The sequence below is a fragment of the Myxine glutinosa genome, chromosome 1, assembly GCF_964187855.1.
Source record: "Myxine glutinosa chromosome 1, kmMyxGlut1.1, whole genome shotgun sequence".
Taxonomy (NCBI): Eukaryota; Metazoa; Chordata; class Myxini; order Myxiniformes; family Myxinidae; genus Myxine; species Myxine glutinosa.
The window spans coordinates 128,484,270-128,505,035 of record NC_136261.1 but is presented as its reverse complement, the minus strand read 5'-3'; the positions used below and the strand labels follow the sequence as shown (position 1 = coordinate 128,505,035).

The following is a 20,766-nucleotide window of genomic DNA, read 5'->3' as shown; positions in this document are numbered from 1 at the left end:
TATTTCCTTTATGCACATCCATTTTCCTTCCAGATAGGACGATCCCATGACTGGAAATTCTCAAGTGTAGGCAAATGTTAGGAAAAGTGTAAATTCATTTGCGTATTTCATATGCATATATATTTTTCCATCACCATGATTTGAAGAAGATGTTGGATGTCCTCTTTACCGACGCTTTCTACCATGGCCATATCTTTAGTACTAGATGTCATTCAGTAAGTGTTTCTCAGCCAGATTTACCAGACCATCCACCCGTCCTGGTATTTGATTTCTGCGACTCTTGTTATTCCCGAAACGGGTTGGAAAAAAAAAATAGGAAGGGAGGATGGAAGGGTTTAACTCAGGTGGGGAAAACTGGGCTGGTCCCAATAGCGTCAACCCTGACTATAGGAGCAACAAAAATAGGGGCAATACCCCTGGGTGTTCTACATTTTATTTTTTTGCTTTCAAAAAAAAATAAAAATACCCCTGGGTGCTCACAAAATTTTATTTTTTTTTAATTACCCATGGGTGCTCACCTGGTTACCCATGGGTATAGCAGTATACTCGACTGACTAAAGGTATTTTAAAAAGTATCCTGCCATTTTAAACTAATTTCAATGGTTACTAGAAGACAGACAGGGCAGCATGTAGAATCATACTAACATAATCATAAGACTTTAAACAAAGAAAAAATACCTATTTTGGGTGAAAACCCCCCTGCTCCTCAGACACCGATGTTTCTAATGTCTTGAACAAACATTGATGCATCACAGGTGCCGAAGGTTGTGGTCAAGTTTTATTGAAATATTGCTTGTCGTTTCAGAGAAAAGAGAAAATACCTACTTTGGGGGGGGGGGGGGGGAAACCACCCCCTCCAACCCCCCATATACCACCTCAGACCCAAATTTTTTTAAATGCCGGGAACAAACTTTCGTACATCATGGGCGATAAACAGAACGTTGTAGTCAGGTTTCATCACAATTGTATGTATAGTTTCGAAGAAAGCAAATACTTATTTTATGGATCAAACCTGGACACACTTTGGTACCTCTGGAGACCCCTCAGATTTCGATTATCTAAATGCCATGAACAAACTTTCGTACATCACGGGTGATGAAGGTTGTGGTCAGGTTTCATTGAAATAGTGTGTGTAGTTTCAGAGGAAAAAGAAAATTCCTAATTAGGGGGTTCAAACTTTGATCCACTTTGACCCCCGGTAGACCCCCTTTGACCACGATTTTTATGGCTTAGCCTATCGGGCAGAGCCATCGAGAACAGTGTTTGTCCGTCTGTATATATGTATATATGTACGTATGTATGTACGTATGTATGTATGTATGTATGTATGTATGTATGTATGTCTGTCTGTCTGTCTGTCCCCTCAAACGTATACCAATCAGAGCTGAGAATCTGGTCACATGACAGGGTGATGTAATTACGGCGGTGCTGCGGCTGACTCCACGCACCGCCATTTTGATTTATATGCCGTAAATGCTGAACACATCGTCGAACCTGTCATATATCACAATCAACATGCTCTACCTTTACGTTTTTCATTCAGTGTGAAACACAAACAAACCGATTGTTAAAATGATCATCAAATATCGAAAGCATCGGCGTTACGTCTCTTCCAACAATACGGTATGTATAGGCGGTATGTACAGGCATTAGGCGTTATGACTCACCGTGCGCTTCGAACAAATTAAACCCAAGTTTCTCAATACAGTGGTATCGTTTCAGTAGTATCGTTTTAGTAGTAATAATATTATTATAGTAAATATAACCATAACACTTTAATCCCAATATCATGAATGCAAAGTTGATGGACTGAAGCGGTGAAAAAGCAGAAGTAAGGAATTCACCTCTGTTTTTTAAAAATAATATAATTTTCGTAATAATAACGAAACGTTATTATTATAGTAAATCTAATCGTAACACTAATCCCTTTGTAGTGACCAACGTTACTGGAGGTTAAATATATATCTAAAGGGTACCTCACACCAAAAAATGTTTTTTTACGGACGTCCACGGATGTTCTTTCTACGGCAGCGTTGCGATTTTTTGAGTAAAATCGTGAACACCCGGGAGAGGATTTTGCTTGACTGTGACCGATTCACAGCGGTTTATTACGGTTTAGTACGGGCTGCTACGGCTTAGTTGCGGATATACACGGCGGAGATACGGTGCCTCTACGTTTGCTTGCGGTTCCCGGCCCAGAATATAAAAACGGGGGCCCCCCCGCTATCCCCTCATTCTGCTGCTGACTTCCAAGGGGGGCAAGACCTATCTAGGAGAGCCATGGACGGAGCACCCGCTGCCCAGAGTCCAAGGAGAGAGAGAATCCTTGCGGATGGTTAAGATGGCCTTACGGAGTCTTACGGTGGTGTTACGGCAGTTGCGGAGGCGTTGATGAGGCGTTGAGGAAGCGTTGCGGTCTAGATTTCCGTAGCACTGCCGTAATATTCTTACGAGAGTTTTGGTCTGGAAGTAAGTACACCCCTACATTTATCACTACTTCAAATACCTAAAATTAGAATCAGGTGCACCAGCTCAGGTGCAAATGCTTGGAACATCGTTGGAGAGGATCTTGGAGGAACCTGTCTTATTTAAACCTCAGACATTTAGTTTGGTTTGCTCTTTGTTGTTGAAGTGTGCGGCGTCACCATGCCTAGATCAAAAGAGCTCTCTGAGGCCTTCAGAAAGAAGGTTGTAGATGCCAACGAGTCTGGGAAGGGATTTTAAAAGATCTCCAAACAATTTGAAATCAATCATTCGACTGTCCGGAAGATCATCTTCAAGTGGAGAAGATTCCAAACAACTGCCAACTTGTTCAGGCCAGGCCGCCCCAGCAAGTCCAGCCCGAGAGCAGACCGCAAGATGCTGAAAGAAGTCTCCAAGAACCCCAGAATGTCATCACGGGACCTACAGGTACCTTTTTCCACTGTTGATGTCAAAGTGCACGAGTCTACCATTAGAAAGAGGATGCACAAATTTGATCTACATGGGAGGTGTGCCAGGAGGAAACCTTTGCTGTCCAGAAAGAACATCAGGGCAAGAATAAAGTTTGCCAATGAACACCTCGGCGAAGACCATCACTTCTGGAACAATGTGCTCTGGACAGATGAGTCAAAGGTAGAACTAATTGGCCACAGTACCAGAAGACATGTTTGGCAAAAACCAAAGACAGCATTTGACCACAAGAACCTGATACCAACTGTAAAGCATGGTGGTGGAAATATTATGGTTTGGGGCAGCGTTGCTGCATCAGGGCCTGGGCCGCTCACCATCGTAGAATCCACTATGAATTCTTCATTGTACGAGAGCGTGCTTGAGGATAATGTGAGGCCATCTGTCGGAAAGTTGAAGCTCAACCGAAGGTGGACCTTGCAACATGACAATGACCCTAAACATACCAGTAAATCCACCAAGGAATGGCTGAAAAGAAAGAAATGGAGGGTTCTGGAATGGCCAAGTCAAAGCCCGGATCTAACTCCAATCGAGATGTTGTGGGGGGGATTTGAAACGAGCTGTGCATGCAAGAAACCCCTCAAACATCGCACAGCTGAAAGAATTCTGCATGGAGGAGTGGGCAAAAATTTCTCCCAGTCGATGTCAGAGACTGGTAGACAGTTATAAGAAACGCCTACTTGAGGTTGTTTCTGCTAAAGGGGGCAATACCACCTATTAGAGCCAAGGGTGTACTTACTTTTTCCACATGTGAAATTTGCATTTATGTTTATTTAAATTATACAATTGACTACAAAATGTAAATGTTTTATGATAGTTCCTCGCGGTCCCCCTGTACTGTCTTTCCCTCGCGGTTGTCAGCTCTTTCACAAGCCTCGATTCAGTATAATAATTAATAAAAAAATAAAAATAAAAATAAAAAAAGTTGTTATATTATATCACCTTTATCTATCAATATTGTTGAAATGAAGATCAAATAGCGGTATGTTTGACAACAATATTGTTGAAATGAAGATCAAATAGCGATATGTTGAAATATGTTGAAAAAGTCAAAACTTTACATGGGGTGTATGTATTTACTTTTTCACGTGACTATGTATTTTGCGATCACCTGCAAACTCCACGAGGGGCACTCTAAAAACAAGTCACGTGTAAAGTGACGAATCTTGATGCCTCTCTTGTCAACTTCCCTTTACCAAAAACAATAACATTAACTTGGCCATGAAACAAAGCGAGATTAATTGCTAATTATTGTGCACATTGGAAACACCATTAAAGTCAGCATTTTTGTCAAAACTCACCGAAGCAAGTGGGTTTGGCGTGGGCAGCAATCCAGCGACAGCACTGGCAGGGGCCAAGAGAGAAAGGGCTTTAGACTCATCAGGAATCTTTCCTGGAAGGAATAGAACAATTACAATCAGACCCTGCCAAATCGATTTGTTCCCACATCATACTTGAAAGGCTAACTCTTCTCATCTCCCCTCCACCCCAAACGAATCGCAAACAAGCCTCAGCAGCAGCAGTGGCAGCAGCTTGACTGACACCTCAAACTCTGTCACCACCAAAGTAATTTTGAATTTTCAAACAGTTAAAAAAACAAATTTCTAGATTGACATACTTGTTGCGATCAGTTAGCATACCGTTGCACATACGCTGCAAAAAGCACCGAGTACACGCCTCCCTAATTTTTTACTTTTCTTTTCACCAAGCTAATGAAACAGGATATTTGCCATATCACCTTTCCTTGAAATACATTGGGCATAAAACGCAGGCAGCCTCTCCAGCCAAGCACGGTGCTATGACATACGAGCGCTCATGCCGCTGGTAGCACTATATGGTACAAAAACAATCAAAAAAAAAGAGAAACAAACATCATGCGTGTCCAATACAGCCACAAATCATCAAGAGGATCCCAGGTTGACAAGTTTCATCCTGCAACAACCCCTCAGTGGCAATTCCATACTCTGACAGGTTCAAGCCAAAAAAAATAAAAATGAATAAAAAAAAGTCCTTTGCAAAAACACACACAAACACCAAAGTGCAAGAATGACAACTGCACTTTGATAATGGTCTGGGTGCCAAAATTAATACAAAAATGATTTGTTGTATGCTACCAAGGGAGTCCAATGTGCTATATTCAAACCCGTGGTTGATGACCCAGAGTAAATGCTGCAAAAGATGATAAAGAAGGAAGAAAAAAAGTTTGATGTCAAACACACAATTTCAAGACATCAGGCACCCCAAACAAACCAAAATGCTTCATGAAGAAATCCAACAAGATCTGCCAACCATGTTAAAAAATTTCCATAAGCGGTTAACCTAACGCGAGTGTTTTGCCATCAATATTCACAACAAATATCAGGCACAATTGAAAGGAAAAAATGATGATGATAATAATAATAATAATAATAATAATAATAATAATAATAATAATAATAAATGGCAGGGAGGGAAAGAGAAGAGTAGGGGAGGGATGTTGGGAGAGGCAAAAACACGAGACACGGGTTGAAAAACATCGTTGTCGAAACTCGTTAGCCGGTGGCTGCGATGATGCAACTGCATTAGCAGTGGAACAATTTTTGCTTCTGCCATGTGGCGCCTCGCTAGTTGTCTATTGGCACAAAGACGAGAGAGGAGAGAAAGAGAGAAAGAAAGCGAGAGAGAGAGAGAAAGAGAGAGAGAGAAGGGAGACAAACAGCAGCATATTAATCCAGGCAATTTTTCAACTGCAACACTTCATCCCTTAAAATTTTGGTTTGTTCTGATAGATGGTATGTCCCATTTGCTTGTGATGTACAGACCAAAAAATGTTTTAATAAAACTCCCGTTTTGTCCTTCCTCCAAGTAAAAAGCTTGTGCCTGCCATGCAAACAATATTAATTTATATGCCAGTAGAAATCAGCATATGGGGGGGAAACCAAATGACAACGTTTTTGCTTTTAAAGCTTCATTGACAGATATCCCAACGGCAACAACGCAAAACAGCCCTCCTCTACCGCGAGATTCTTACGACCCCCATTTAGAGGAGCCGATCATCGCCCTTCGTGGCGGTTTAGGTGAAGGTTACATGGCTGGTAGAATTCGGCATTCTGAAATACAACAGACATAGAAAGAGAAAGAAAACAGAGCCATTATTACCGCTATAATAATCACAACTGGCACGACATAGTCTTACCTTGAAGGCAAAATACTCAACTGAATTATAATGTAATGGTTCACACCAAACACACTTTGAAAAGCAAATGGTGGCATTAAAACAGGACTTATTTGAATAGTTACTAGGGCAATCCAATGTTACAGACCTGGCATTGTAGGTAAACTGCACAATCAATTAAATGTCCTCGGGGGATCATTGGACCATATATTGAGTGATTCAAGAGGAGGAGACCTAAGAGGAAAAAAACAACATAAACAACCAGGTTCTGAGAACCAACCTTCAGAATATGGCACCACGATGAGGGCCCTATCAATGAAGACTGTGTTGGTGAGATGCTGAGCCACGCCAACGCTGACTATATCTTGGTACTTCACAAAGCAAACACGAGAAGAAACTGGCAGGGGAGAGTCACTGTTGAGAAACAAAAATAAGATCATCAGTCAAAAAAAAAAAATCACGAAGCTTCAATAGCTCACGTTAAAGGTCAAGATGGGCACAATGAGTGAAAGTGCACAAGTTGTACAATGAAAGTGTCATAATAAATTATTAACATCCATCTCACATTAACAATAGAGTCTCACATGAACTTCCATGCATTTCTCCAAAATCCATCTCCAAAACTATGTTGGGCTGTAAAAATACATCTGGTCACTTCATTGGCTCAGGCCATCCATTTATAAATATGCAGGATTGGCGGAACCATATCCTTTAACATTAATGTTAACTAGAAAGAGCAATCAGAGATTGCAGACCCTCACCAGGATGTGTTTTTAGTGGTTTTAAGGGGTTTGTGCTAAAACCAATATGGCGGCCGAACCATGTGACCGACGACATCATTTTTGTTTTCTCCACCAATTTATCCCTAGATGCTGCTCAATAAATTTCATCTCAGATCGGATCAAGTTTTGTACTTGTGGAATTATGATGTCATAATGGAGGGGGCCCATACCACATGGCCCATACCTACGACATCATCATTAACATGTTATTCCACATGGAGCGTTCTTTACAATGAGCCATGTCTCATTTTCTATATGCAGCGCTTTCAGAGATATAGAGGTGCAAAGTTTTTCGGTTTTTTTTCAAGATGGCGCCCATACCACATGACATATGGTCATAATTATCATTAAAAAATTATACAGGTGGAGGTGCACTGATGGTTAAAATTTCCTGTCAATCGGATCAACCGTTGCAGAGAAAATCATATTTATTCTGTGCGGACAAACAAACAGACAGACACACAAACGCAATACCCCCTCTTCAGGCAAGGGTAACTAGGTGTGAAAACTTCACTCCCAAAACAGTTGTGACCTGGGTAAAAAATACATCTGTGTAACGTTTGACTGTTACAGTCTCTAATAAATATTGAACACAAAAACACTACTGATAATACTGTAATTTTCAAATTATAAACCACTCTGTGTATAAACCACACTTACCAAGTGTTGATATTTTTGAAAAACAAACTCGTGTATAAACCGCATTCGAATATAAACCACAGCAGTAAAAGACCTGTTAGTATTGTTGTGGTTTTTTAGAACCCTCCACTTTGTAAATATTTGTAATATTCCCTTATAAATCATCCCCTGTAAATATTCCCATTTTTGGTGTAAAAGGTCAAAGGTCGCACCCTAGTTAGGCCACGAGCAACACGTAGCACAACATAGGCTTCTCCTTTAGTTATTTCATTAGTATGTGTTTCAGGTAAGGATCTGTTCCCAATAGTTGAATCTGCGTTGTATCTATCTATAATTCCACTAGTGTGTGTGTGTGTGTGTGTGTGTGTGTGTGTGTGTGTGTGTGTGTGTGTGTGTGTGTGTGTGTGTGTGTGTGTGTGTGTGTGTGTGTGTGTGTGTGTGTGTGTGTGTATGCGACCGCTGTTTCTCGACAACTACCGGTCCGATATACTTGAAACTTGCCAGGTATATTGCTGGGGACCCGAGGATGTGCCTTTTCAAGGTTTCATATTAATCGGACAATTACTTACCGAGCTATGTCCAAAAAACGATTCAACCAATCAGAGAGCAGCGAGCTATCGCGTGTGCCGAACGTGGCGAACACACTCTGCCTCGGATGGCACATTTGAGAGCGTATTCATTTATTTCCCGTCGGCAAACTATGTTGGCGCTATGTTGGCATTAAACTATGTTTTAAAACTAATTACAACTAATTTGCGATTCTTTCGCTTTGCGATGCGATTTGCGATTGCGTTAAACTCGCTCGGGCGTTAAACTATGTTTTTAAACTAATTTGCGATTCATTCGCTTTCCTGCGCATTTGTGCACGCGATGGCGATTTCTTTACCAAACTCCGCGTCCGCAAGCCGTTAGCTTTGGACCAAACCATTTCATGTAAATAGAGGGGGGGGGGATTGTCACCGTACTCGCAAGCCGTTCGCTTTGGACCAAACCATTTCATGTAAATAGAGGGGGGGGGGGGTTGTCACCGTACTCGCAAGCCGTTCGCTTTGGACCAAACCATTGCATGTAAATAGAGGGGGGGGGATATACTTTTAGATATATATATAGTACGGGCATGCCCTAGTTAATTAAATAAGAGTAGGCCCCCTTGTCAATTCATATTGCGGCGTAGCCTTCCTCCAAATGGTGTTCCTTGGCTTGCCAGTAGCGTTTGCTGCCTGGCTCATCCGCCATTGAACACGAGGTCAGGCTTGGAGAAGAAGGGGGCGGGGCGGCAAGAACGAGGTGTGGCCAAGTCAACTCACCACCAGGGCGTGGCCGGTAAGCCCCCACCAGCCAACCAGGGATGAGGTGAGCTCGTTAATAGGCGTGGCTCGATGAAGCGCGGCTTGATTTCTAAGCGGGTTATAAAAGCGCAAGCGCCAAGCCCTCTCACGGAGATGCGCCAGGGAGAGAGGAGTCAAACCAGAGAGATGCGCGAGGGGAGGCCATTGATGAAGAACTGCGCAGGGGACCGTTGCGATTGAGAGAACAGCGCAGAGACGGCGGATGATAAGAACACTGCGCAGAGGATCGCTTGGAACCATCGTTTGATACGAACTGCCGTTTGGTTTGAGCGTTCGGCACGCTATACGCACGCAGCATCCCCGCCCCTCGCATATGTAAGGTCCGGTCGTGCGCCAACGACACGCGAAGCTGCCTGCCATTCTTCGCGGCAGACCCGGAGCCTGGAACCATCTGCTTGACACTTCTCCTTCGACCTGCTATTCCCCATTCGTGTAAGTGTGTTTGTACTGTCCTGGGCGTGTGATAATATAAGACTGTTTAAGGCTGCCCTGTGTCACTGCTTCTTCTTCTTCTTGTATATTCCCTTCTTTCATTTCCTCTTCGGGTTTCTTGGACATAATTAATAAATTATATTTGTTCTTCCTTTACTTTGGTTCCTCTCATCCGGTCGCTTGCGTCCTGTCCCCAATTGAATATCGGTGGCACGATATAGGAACCGCTATAATCGGGTTTAGACTGCCGCTAACGGCTCGAGCTTCGGATTGCTAAACCGCTCGGCAACATTCCATCTTGTCCGTGGCTCGGGCAGAAGTAGCGCCCTGCTTCCGACCGGAAGGAGCGCGGTATCTTCTAGGACTCGGATGGCCAGCTTAATAGACGAGGGGAATAAACCCCCCTCGGTAAGGGGAGCGCCGTAAACCGAGATCCGCAACAGTATTTTTTGGTGCACACGACGATGTGGTCTATTAGAAGACTGCTTTCCTTTCAGGTAATGTGTTAATTGCAATGAAAACACAAGACACAGGCAAAAGTTTCATGTTTTCTACCTTTTCTCCATACACTTTTCAGCGATAACATTCAATGAAAACCAGATGAAAAAAACTGATAAAAATACCTCACGTGTTCACTAATTACAAGTTAGTTTATTTAGTCGACTTGCTTTCAAAGTAATCAACAAAAGTTATGCAGGAAATTGAAACATTCGTTTCTAAAAGTACAACTTCCCCAGGTAAAACTTAAAAGTCCATTTCGGAAAACCTTCCAACCGCAGATTCTTTTGAATCGGAGTGAAATAACTCCAGCAGTTATTGCTACAAATGGTTCATCGGCATCATTGTCAACTTCTTCATCCAAAATGTCATTTGATGGGAAAAAAGCAAGATCCATTGCCGTCATTCTTATCTGTACGGTGGACATGGTACGACTTGGTACGTCCTGAGTGGCCGAGCGATTTAAGCCACGCAACAAGATCTTGCACGAAGGATGGATGCCAGCACTTTCTTCCGTGGTCGGCCTTCTTGTTGCAAAGGCAATGACAGGAGATTTGCTTCCTGAACCCGCCAGCACCACATTATTCGTTCATCCACATTGAATTCTCGACCAACTGCTCGATTTCCTTTAGATTTTGCAACTTCTGTTACTTTCAGCTTGAAACCGGCTGTAAACGGAGGTCGTGTTTTTGGAGTTTCCGAGTTTGGAACATCCTTTCATACATCCGTACGGAATGTAAGAAACATCTTATCTTTGCATCATAATAACATACTTGTACCAAGTTTGGTCAAAATCTCATTAATGGTTCACAAGTTAGCGCAGCAACAAAATATTTACCCAATGAGACCTCTGACCTCAGAATCTAATCGGTTCATCTTTGCATCATTATTGTAACAATTTTGACTGAGATCCGTTCAGCTGGTCTTAAATTATCGCATTAACGAAAACCTATCACGGACGCATGTACAGACGGAAGACAATGCCTCCAGCGACTTCGTCTGCGGTGGAAAAGAAATAAACTCGAGTGCTTCTCACACGTGAAAACAAAGAAACTGCCCTTTTCTTTGTTTGTGTGCAGGATATCGCAAAAAAAAGTTGTGGAAGAATTTGGATGAAATTTGGTGGAGAGTTTGTGTGTGTGACAAGGATGAATTGATTTGATCTTGGTGAAGATCCAGATACTATCATTTTTAGCTTAACTGGACTTTAGTCCGGTGAACTTATGCTCGGTCAGCGAGTGAGTGAGAGTCTGTAAATACTTGTCATTATCGCTTGAACCAAACACACATTTTTGATGAAACTTGGCCACAAGCTTCATATCTGATGCCTAACAAAGGTGTATTGACCGCATCAAAATATGCGCTCATTTAAGGGGTCTTATGAGGGTTTTTTGACCCCTCAAAATAGGTATTTGCTCTCTTCTCAAAACTACACACACGATTATGATAAAACTTGACCACAAGATTCATATTATGATGGCTAATTACAGGTAATGACCGTATCAAAGTCTGAGCTCATTAAGGGGAACAATCGGGGTGTTTTTGACCTCTCCCCCCCCCCCCCCCCCACCCTCACCAAAAAATGGGTATTTGTTCTCTTATCCAAAACTACACACACTTTCAATGAAACTTGATCATAACCATCATCGCCCATGATGTACCAATGTTTGTTCACTGCATTAAAAATATCAGGGTCTGAGAGAGTCTGTGGGGGTTTTGTTGACTGTTGCTCCTGATCCAGGTGGGCTTCAGGACCCTTAAGTGATTCTTCATCATTTAGAGATAGGGCCAAAACCAATATCTCAAAAAGGTTACAGCCGGATTCGGATGAAACTTGGTGGACAGCATGGATGGGTGACAAGGACGAATCGTTTCGATTTTGGAGAAGACGCGAATACGAGAATTTATTCAATTTCCAGGTGATTCTTTACCATTGTGAGATGGGGCTAATCTATATATATAAAGTAGAGTTGGCCTCTGTGTCTGTATCCTGATCTATGTATGATCTCTAAGATCTCGAGAACCCGTGGACGGATTTGCGAGCGGAAAGTACTGTTCGACTCGGGATGGTCCCAGGAATGTCACGGAGACATAAACATTTAAAAAATTTCGGGTTTTAAAATTAGCGTATTATTAGCACTAGCAGAAGAGAGAGGGATTCGAAGGGAGGGAGCGCAGCGCTTCTAGCGCTTCTGACTACAGCACACCTTAAAATTAAAAAAACTTCGGGTTTTAAAATTAGTGTGTTACGCGTAATTAGCGCTAGCAGAAGAGGGAGGGAATCTAAGGGAGGGAGCGCAGTGCTCCCTCCAGCGCTTCTGTTAGCGTAATTAGCGTATTTCGGAACGTTAATTTTTCAACTTCATTATTCGGAATCAGTACGTCCCAGAGAACCTTCGTAACGTTACTTTTTCAACTTCATCCGATTGACATGGGACCAACGGCATGTGACAAAGAGTGAAACATACAGGCTACATTTATTTGACGACAATGAGTTCCGACTTCCGACCTCGGTGGGATGACAGGCTGAGTCAACCCCCCTGGTGTGAAGGGGGAGGAGGAGGGGAGGGGGAAGAGAAGGGGAGGGGAACGAGGGGGAAGGGGATGGGAGGGGGGAGGGGGAGGGGGAAGGGGGAGGGGGAGGGGGAAGGGGGAGGGGAGGGGGGGAGGAGAAAGGGGGGGAGGGGGAGGGGAAAGGGGGGGGAGGGGGAGGGGAGGGGCCCTTCTTCCCCTGGGCACCCCCGCACCCTTCCCTCCCCCCTTCCCCTCCCCCCTCCCCCCCATTCCCCTCCCCTCCTCTTCCCCCTCCCCTCCTCCTCCCCCGCTTCCCCCTCCCCCCCTCCCCCCCGTTCCCCTCCCCTCCTCTTCCCCCTCCCCTCCTCCTCCCACTCCCGTGCAAAGCCGGGTACCTCTGCTAGTAACGATATATAGCATGATATTTCAAAAAGTTATGGATGGATTCAGAACCAAACTTGGTGAATGAGTTGGTTCGGTGACAAGAACAAGCCGATTAGATTTTGGTTCAGGTCTGATGCCTATCAGACCTATCAATGGGATACAAAACATAACCTGTTCAGACTGGTGGAGGTATGTGCTCTACTGAATGCCCGTCTAGTTTCAATCAATTAATGGTTTTATCAAATCATCGCAGCCAGAAGCTGAATTGTGAATGATTCATAGTATAAAATGACAATCAAAATAAAGACTTTTAGCCCATCTCAGTTTCAATTACTAGAACGGCACTCAGTAGAGAGCATACATACCTCCGCCAAGTTGGCCATATCACTCAATGGTGAAGAATCACTATACAAATTAAACTAGCTGGATCCAGATCCGGACCTTCACCAAGATTGAATCAATTCGTCCTCGTCACACACACAACCTGTCCAACACGTTTCGCCCAAATCAATCCATAACCTTTTGAAATATCCTGCGATGTATCGTTTTTGGCCCCATCTCCCAATGGTGAAGAATCACTTAAGAATTAAATAATTATCATATCCGAATGCATATTCAGATCTTCACCAAAATCGAATCGATTTGTCCTCGTCAGACACTCAACCGGTCCACCATGTTTCGTCCAAATCCGTCCACAACTTTTTGAGATACCCTGCTATGTATAGTTTTTTGGCCCTATCTCATCTGTCTCACAATGGTGAAGAATCAATTTTAAAAAATTCTCGTAGCCGGATCCGAATCCGTATCTTCACCAACATCTAATCATTCCGTCGTCACATACACTACATCTCTGCCAAATTTCGTCCGAATCCGTCCACAAATTTGAGGCTCACACAAACAGACAGGGGGTGAAAACATAACCTCCATCCACTTTCGGTGGTGGAGGTAGTAATTGCTTCGTGAATAAAGTTGGGGGTACTGTACAAGTTGATCTCGTACAGTACACCCAACTTACCATCCCCATCAGTCTTTGCGAGTCCGCATTGGTCAGATCCTGACATCGGCCATCGCCCCATCCTTAGCCTCCCACCATTGCATTATCCTCTCCTTTTTACGTTGCTCTCTCCTTAACGCCTAAAATCCCGGATGCACTCGCATAACCAGATCCATACAATACTTGAAATTTAAAATCTACTCATAAACAAATGGAAAAATATACTTCCACATTAAATCGTGAAGCTGAAGCTATGAAACGCAAATCGAGAAATGACCATTTACGAATAACACGAGGCTGCGGATGAGCAATGGCCAATGGGTGAGATGCGAGTCATTGTATCTTTATCGACGGTTTGACAAATCAAATCAACGTATTGCACAACATCAAGTGAGTAAAGGCAGAATGCAAACACAACAACACATCCATATCCTGCAACATCGTCATGATTTACAATAAAGAAACACGAAACCACAACAATTACAATTTTATCTCTTCATGAGCAAATATTGTCTGACTGAAATGGAGAAACAATAGCAATCCGTCTTACTCTGGAGGAAACATGCGAACATCGTCAATCTTGCCCAGGAAACCAAAGAGCGTTTTCATCTGCTCGGTGGTGGCGGCCGGAGCCACATTTGTCACCTGGATCACGTCCGTCATGGCGCCGCACGCTTACAAATGACCAGAAAACGCTCTCTCTCTCCTTTATCAACGTGCAACCCAAAATGCATCAAAACAGAGCGCGCCTGCCACGAAAATCCAACAACGAGAATTTCAGCGAAAGAAGTAAAACAAAACAACACAAGAAAGGAAACCCTTCGAAGAGACAAAATGGCCGCCACAATGATGTCCGCAGAAAATGAGCGCCGAAAGCAGAATCTTCTTCTTCCGCTTCTTCTTCTTCTTCCTCCTGATTGGCAAACAACTTCATGTGATTATCTGAAAATATAATTATTATGGAAAATACATTGATTATCGGAAATAAAAGAGGTTCATTGGAATTATTTTTGAAAACAGTCGCATTATAGAAAAAAACAAAACAAAAAAAACTTATTCCGAGTAGCAGGCCACGCGCAGCTTGGGTGCAGCCAATCACAGGCCAGAACGCTCTTTACTCCGTGTTAGAAATTAATAAAAGCAAGGCTGGCCTCTCCTTCTGCGATGGATTTAACTATGGCAATAATTGTGCGAATCACAAAGTAATTCCGCTTTAAAGCGAAAGGGTCTTTTCTTGCAATGACATTTCGTGTTTATACTTTATCAAATTTAAGGAGCACCAATTTCCACCAAACCACTTGTACAAAGCCATTTTCAATGTAGCAAATGTCTGCGAGTTGCGGGGAGGGGAGGGGAGGGGAGGGGCGGGGCGGGGAGGAGAGGAGAGGGAGGGGGAGGGGAGGAGAGGAGAGGGAGGGGAGGGGCAGGGAGGGGAGGGGAGGGGCGGGGCGGGGAGGAGAGGAGAGGGAGGGGAGGGGAGGGGAGGGGCGGGGAGGGGAGGAGAGGAGAGGGAGGGGAGGGGAGAAGAGGAGAGGGAGGGGAGGGGAGGAGAGGGAGGGGAGGGGAGGAGAGGAGAGGAGAGGGCGGGAGGAGAGGAGAGGGAGGGGCGGGGAGGAGGGGGAGGAGAGGAGAGGGAGGGGCGGGAGGAGAGGGAGGCGAGGAGAGGGGCGGGGAGGAGAGGGGAGGAGAGGGGAGGGGCAGGGAGGAGAGGGAGGGGCGGGGAGGAGAGGGAGGAGAGGGGAGGGGCGGGGAGGAGAGGGAGGAGAGGGGAGGGGCGGGAGGAGAGGGAGGAGGGGAGGGGAGGAGAGGAAGGGAGGGGAGGAGAGGAAGGGAGGGGAGGGGAGGAGAGGAAGGGAGGGGAGGAGAGGGAGGGGAGGAGGGGGAGGGGAGGAGAGGGAGGGAGGAGGGGGAGGGGAGGAGAGGGAGGGAAGGGGAGGAGAGGGAGGGGAGGGGAGGAGAGGAAGGGAGGGGAGGAGAGGGAGGGGAGGGGAGGAGGGGAGGGGAGGAGAGGGAGGGAAGGGGAGGAGAGGGAGGGGAGGGGAGGAGAGGGAGGGAGGGGAGGAGAGGGAGGGGAGGAGAGGGAGGGGAGGGAGGGGAGGAGAGGGAGGGGGAGGGGAGGAGAGGGAGGGGAGGAGAGGGAGGGGAGGAGAGGGAGGGGAGGAGAGGTAGGGAGGGAGGAGAGGGAGGGGAGGGGGAGGAGAGGGAGGGAGGGGGGGAGGAGAGGGAGGGGAGGGGGGAGGAGAGGGAGGGGAGGGGGGAGGAGAGGGAGGAGAGGGAGGGAGGGGAGGAGAGGGAGGGGAGGGCAGGGGAGGAGAGGAAAGGGAGGGGAGGAGAGGAAGGGGGAGGGGAGGAGAGGGAGGGGAGGAGAGGGAGGGGGAGGGAAGGTGGGAGGAGAGGGAGGGGAGGGAGTTGGGAGGGGGAGGGAAGGTGGGAGGGGAGGGAGGTGAGAGGCGGAGGAGAGGTGGGAGGGGAGGGGAGGGGGAGGAGGAGTGGAGGTGGGACGGAGGAGGAGGGAGAGGGGAGGGAGGAGAGGTTGAGATGGGGAGGAGAAAGGTGAGATGGGGGGAGGAGAAGAGAGAGGAGGGAGGGAGAAGAGAGAGGAGGGGAGGGAGAAGAGAGAGGAGGGGAGGGAGAAGAGAGATGAGGGGAGGGAGAAGAGAGAGGAGGGGAGGGAGAAGAGAGAGGAGGGGAGGGAGAAGAGAGAGGAGGGGAGGGAGAAGAGAGAGGAGGAGAGGGAGAAGAGAGAGGAGGAGAGGGAGAAGAGGGGAGGAGAAGAGAGAGGAGGGGAGGGAGGGAGAAGAGAGAGGAGGGGAGGGAGGGAGAAGAGAGAGGAGGGGAGGGAGGGGGAAGAGAGAGGAGGAGAGGAGAAGTGAGAGGGAGGAGAGAGAAGAGAGAGGGAGGAGAGAGGGGTGAGATGGGGGGAGAGGAAGGTGAGAGAGAGAGAGGGGGGAGGGAAGGGGGAGGGAGGAGGGCGGTTGTGTGTGTGTGTGTGTGTGTGTGTGTGTGTGTGTGTGTGTGTGTGTGTGTGTGTGTGTGTGTGTGTGTGTGTGTGTGTGTGTGTGTGTGTGTGTGTGTGTGTGTGTGTGTGTGTGTGTGTGTGTGAATAAGAGAGCGTCGAGTTTGAATGTTTTGCTTGAGGCGTGTGTGTAGGTTCGCGTGCGTGCTCTCATGGGTGAACAAACATGGCGGACAATGGCTTCAAAATTAGCGTCCCCTCCGATCCAGTTAGTAGTGAGATCAGTGGTCTCCACAGGAAGGTTGTAGGAACTTGACCAATTATCCAACCAGTGGGTTGACCTCAAAGCAAAATCTCCCATTGGCAAAGCACTCAGATTGCCATTTTTGATAATCTGATCATTAAATATTACATCCACGGTATCGGAGTATAGATATATCAACTGAATCCCCTATTTATTCTTAAGCAGCCGTGGGAAACAATCATGAGTTTCAAAACAAGCGCGAGATTCCGTTGGGCGGTGTATATAATAAATGACAATTTAAAATACCGTTACTGTAATGGTCGTTTGCTTTTTGAATGACGCTTTTCGAGTTTAGATCGTGGGGTGTGTAAACATTTAACGTACCAAACAGAAAAGATAACATCATTGGAGAGATCCGCTATCTCCGAGTGACGAAACAAGCGAATCGATCAGGCTTGGTGGAGTTAAAAGGCGCGAATTAGTTGAAGGAATGGTACGGTACAAAGGTAACATGATTACAGGTAGAGACGCGTTGTGAAGGCAGACGAGGTTGGGTGGCAGGAAGACAAACGACATGTCTGGGATAGTTGGTAAATCTCAGACTCAACGAGATCAACACGTTCTCAGTGGCCTACTGAAGCGTGCTCGGAAAAGCGGATACCTGGACCTCAACAACCATGACTTCACGGAAGGTAAGGTGAAAGGTGTAACGAGTGGAAGCGGTACGGTTGTCCGAGAGCCGACAGCGATCAGATCGTGAGGCTGGGAGTGTAAACATTAAGATAATACTTAATGTTTACACTCCCAGCCTCACGTTTCTTTGCTGCAATATCTTAGATATTGCAGCAAAGAAACGTCACGGACGAGGCGACAGAGAATAAGCGAATCCGGTTGCGGTTGCAGACATCCGCTACCGACAAGTACAAGGTAACTGTTTTTGAGGTGAAATACGGGAAGAAGTGAGAACAATGGTTGCATTTTTTTTTATATGAGCCGCAGGCGCAAACAGGTCCAGCCGACGCCAAAACGAAAGCCTAAGTGCAAAGGGCGTAATGTGAATGTGAACTGTAAATTTGATTTGTCTCATGTTCCATAATATTAATAGAATGACATTAATGCAGGTGTCTGTTAATGGGCGGGTAGCATGATAGCATCGCCTGCCCGCACCAACTCCTCCCCCCAACCACGTTCTCACGTACTGACCCACCCCCATCCCACTACGTCCGTACATACCTACGTCTGTACGTGCCGCCCAACCCCTTATGTCCACACGCACCGACCGCCCTCCCCTCCCTGCACGTACCGACCGTCCTCTCCCCTCCCCTCCCCTCCCCTCCCCTCCTCTGCACGTACCGACCGTCCCCTCCCCTCTCCTCCTCTGCACGTACCGACCTCCCTCTCCCCCACCTCTGCACGTACGTACCACCTCCCCGCCACGTCTGCACGTTCCTACCGCCCCCCCCCCCCCCACATCTGCACGTACCAGTCGCCTTCCCCCCACATCCACATGTCCCGACCCGCCCCCTTAAGTCGATACGTACATACCCCCACCCCCCTACATCTGCACACACCCAATCCTTCCCATCCACACGTACCGACCAAACGCCCCCTCCCGCCCAGACGGCGTCTGCCCCAGAGCTCTGGTCTGCCCACCCCACCCCACCCCCCCCCCCCCTCCCCCCCCCCCCCAACCACGTTTTCATGTACTGACCCAGCCCCATCCCATCCCATTACGTCCATAGTACCTACGTCTGTACGTACAGCCCCCTCTATGTCTGCACGAACGCACCAACCGCCCCCCTATGTCCGCACGCATGCACTACCGATCCCCCCCTCCCCCCATGTCCGGACGGTACCGAACGTCCTCCCCGTACCACCTCCCCGCCACGTCTGCACGTTCCTACGCACCTCCACCTCCCCCACCCCCCCCCCCCCCCCCCCCACATCTGCACGTACCAGTCGCCTTCCCCCCCACGTCCGCACGTCCCGACCGCCCCCCTAAGTCCCCTAAGATACGTACAGACCGCCCCTCCCCCCCCTACATCTGCACACACCAACCCTTCCCATCCACATGTACCGACCAAACGCCCCTCCCGCCCAGACAGCGTCTGCCCCAGAGCCCTGGTCTGCCCACCCCACCCCACCCCACACCCCCCCCCCCCCCAACCACGTTTTCACGTATTGACCCAACCCCATCCCACTACGTCCATAGTACCTACGTCTGTACGTACAGCCCCCTCTATGTCCGCACGAACGCACCAACCGCCCCCCGACGTCCGCCAGCACCGGTCCCTCCCACCCGACGTCCGCCAGCACCGGTCCCTCCCACCCGCCGGCACCGGTCCCTCCCACCCGACGTCCGCCGGCACCGGTCCCTCCCACCCGACGTCCGCCGGCACCGGTCCCTCCCACCCGACGTCCGCCGGCACCGGTCCCTCCCACCCGACGGCCGCCGGCACCGGTCACTCCCACCCGACGTCCGCCGGCACCGGTTCCTCCCACCTGACGTCCGCCGGCACCGGTCCCTCCCACCCGACGTCCGCCGGCACCGGTCCCTCCCACCCGACGTCCGCCGGCACCGGTCCCTCCCACCCGACGTCCGCCGGCACCGGTCCCTCCCACCCGACGTCCGCCGGCACCGGTCCCTCCCACCCGACGTCCGCCGGCACCGGTCCCTCCCACCCGACGTCCGCCGGCACCGGTCCCTCCCACCCGACGTCCGCCGGCACCGGTCCCTCCCACCCGACGTCCGCCGGCACCGGTCCCTCCCACCCGACGTCCGCCGGCACCGGTCCCTCCCACCCGACGTCCGCCAGCACCAGTCCCTCCCACCCGACGTCTGCCAGCACCGGTTGATCGTCCTGTTTGTCTCCTCTTTACCTCTTCATCGTCCTGCTGTCCCATCACTTTGCCCATCGTCCTGCCCATCTCAACTCCAGCTCCGTGCTCATTCTGTGCTCTCCCGCTGCCACCAGAGATAAGTCGCCCGGTTGTGTCCCTCACCCCATCTGTGCTTGCAACTGGGAGTGAGGCGCCTTAGTTTTAATAGGATTTATTTCACACTTGTTTACCTCATTGTATATATGTTATTATTGAATTCATTTTCCCTTGAACCCGTCTGGTTTATTAAAAGCTTTAATGTTCTCTTGTTCCTCCTCAGTGCAAGCTTATACTGCCACAATTCGGAACATCTCCACAGGAATTAAAACCGTTCGGTACATTGCACGATTTTAACCTCACGCTGAAACGTGCTTGACGTTAGTTGAGCTGTTGATTCTACAGTATATTGTAGTGTGGTCATCCTGTCTGCCGAGGTTTTACCTTCACGGACTGTTAATAATCAAATTGTGAAGCCATGTTGTACCGGTATGTATTACTTACTATACGTTAAAAAATGTACAATAAAAGTAGAATACAAATTCAAAAAAAAGATCACGACCGATGTCCCTGGATGATGTAAAATAAAATCAGACGTACAATAATTACCTTAAAGAGTGAAAAAAAGAATTTTGGAGCCATTTTACCTCGTGTCTCGTGGAGCCTATTATTTGATTTAAAAATCACTTTTCCTAATTTTATTCCGATTTCACTCTAGATTTAGTTTAGGCCATGAGTTCCGATCATGAAATATGGAATCGGATCTCACACCAGCCAATCAGCATAACCACGAATGGACAGCCGTGTATATATATATATATATATATATATATATATATATATATATATATATATAAATATACACACATACATACATATACACACAGTGTGCTTCAAAAAAATGTTAACACTTATATGGGACTGTCGTTTTTAATGGAAAAGCATGGATAATACACTGTAGCATGATAACAAAATGTATGTTAATAGCTTCAAA

At 47.3% G+C, this 20,766-nt stretch overlaps 2 protein-coding genes across 7 annotated transcripts in view; one reads left to right on the top strand and one right to left on the bottom strand.

Annotated features, from left to right (window-relative positions):
* Window positions 1-15,016, bottom strand: part of LOC137428341 (uncharacterized) — a 111,573-nt gene extending 96,557 nt beyond the window's left edge. For 2 of the 6 annotated variants that reach the window (XM_078777039.1, XM_078777040.1), the window contains exons 1-3: window positions 14,246-14,608; window positions 6,384-6,517; window positions 4,251-4,342 (exon numbers count right to left, since the gene is read on the bottom strand). In XM_078777039.1, the coding sequence (XP_078633165.1) occupies window positions 4,251-4,342; window positions 6,384-6,517; window positions 14,246-14,358 (339 nt within the window). In that variant the 5' untranslated portion in view covers window positions 14,359-14,608. Of the gene's footprint in view, window positions 1-4,250; window positions 4,343-6,383; window positions 6,518-14,245; window positions 14,632-14,748 lie in introns of those variants that run through there. The other 4 variants (XM_078777041.1, XM_078777037.1, XM_078777042.1 and 1 more) reach the window with 4 other exon arrangements.
* Window positions 15,017-16,796: 1,780 nt separating this feature from the next.
* The window catches only part of LRRC40 (leucine rich repeat containing 40), a 103,027-nt gene continuing 99,057 nt past the window's right edge, over window positions 16,797-20,766 (top strand). The window contains exon 1 of the mRNA XM_068118284.2: window positions 16,797-17,587. Coding sequence (XP_067974385.1) covers window positions 17,470-17,587 — 118 coding nt within the window. The 5' untranslated portion in view covers window positions 16,797-17,469. The remainder of the gene's footprint in view (window positions 17,588-20,766) is intronic.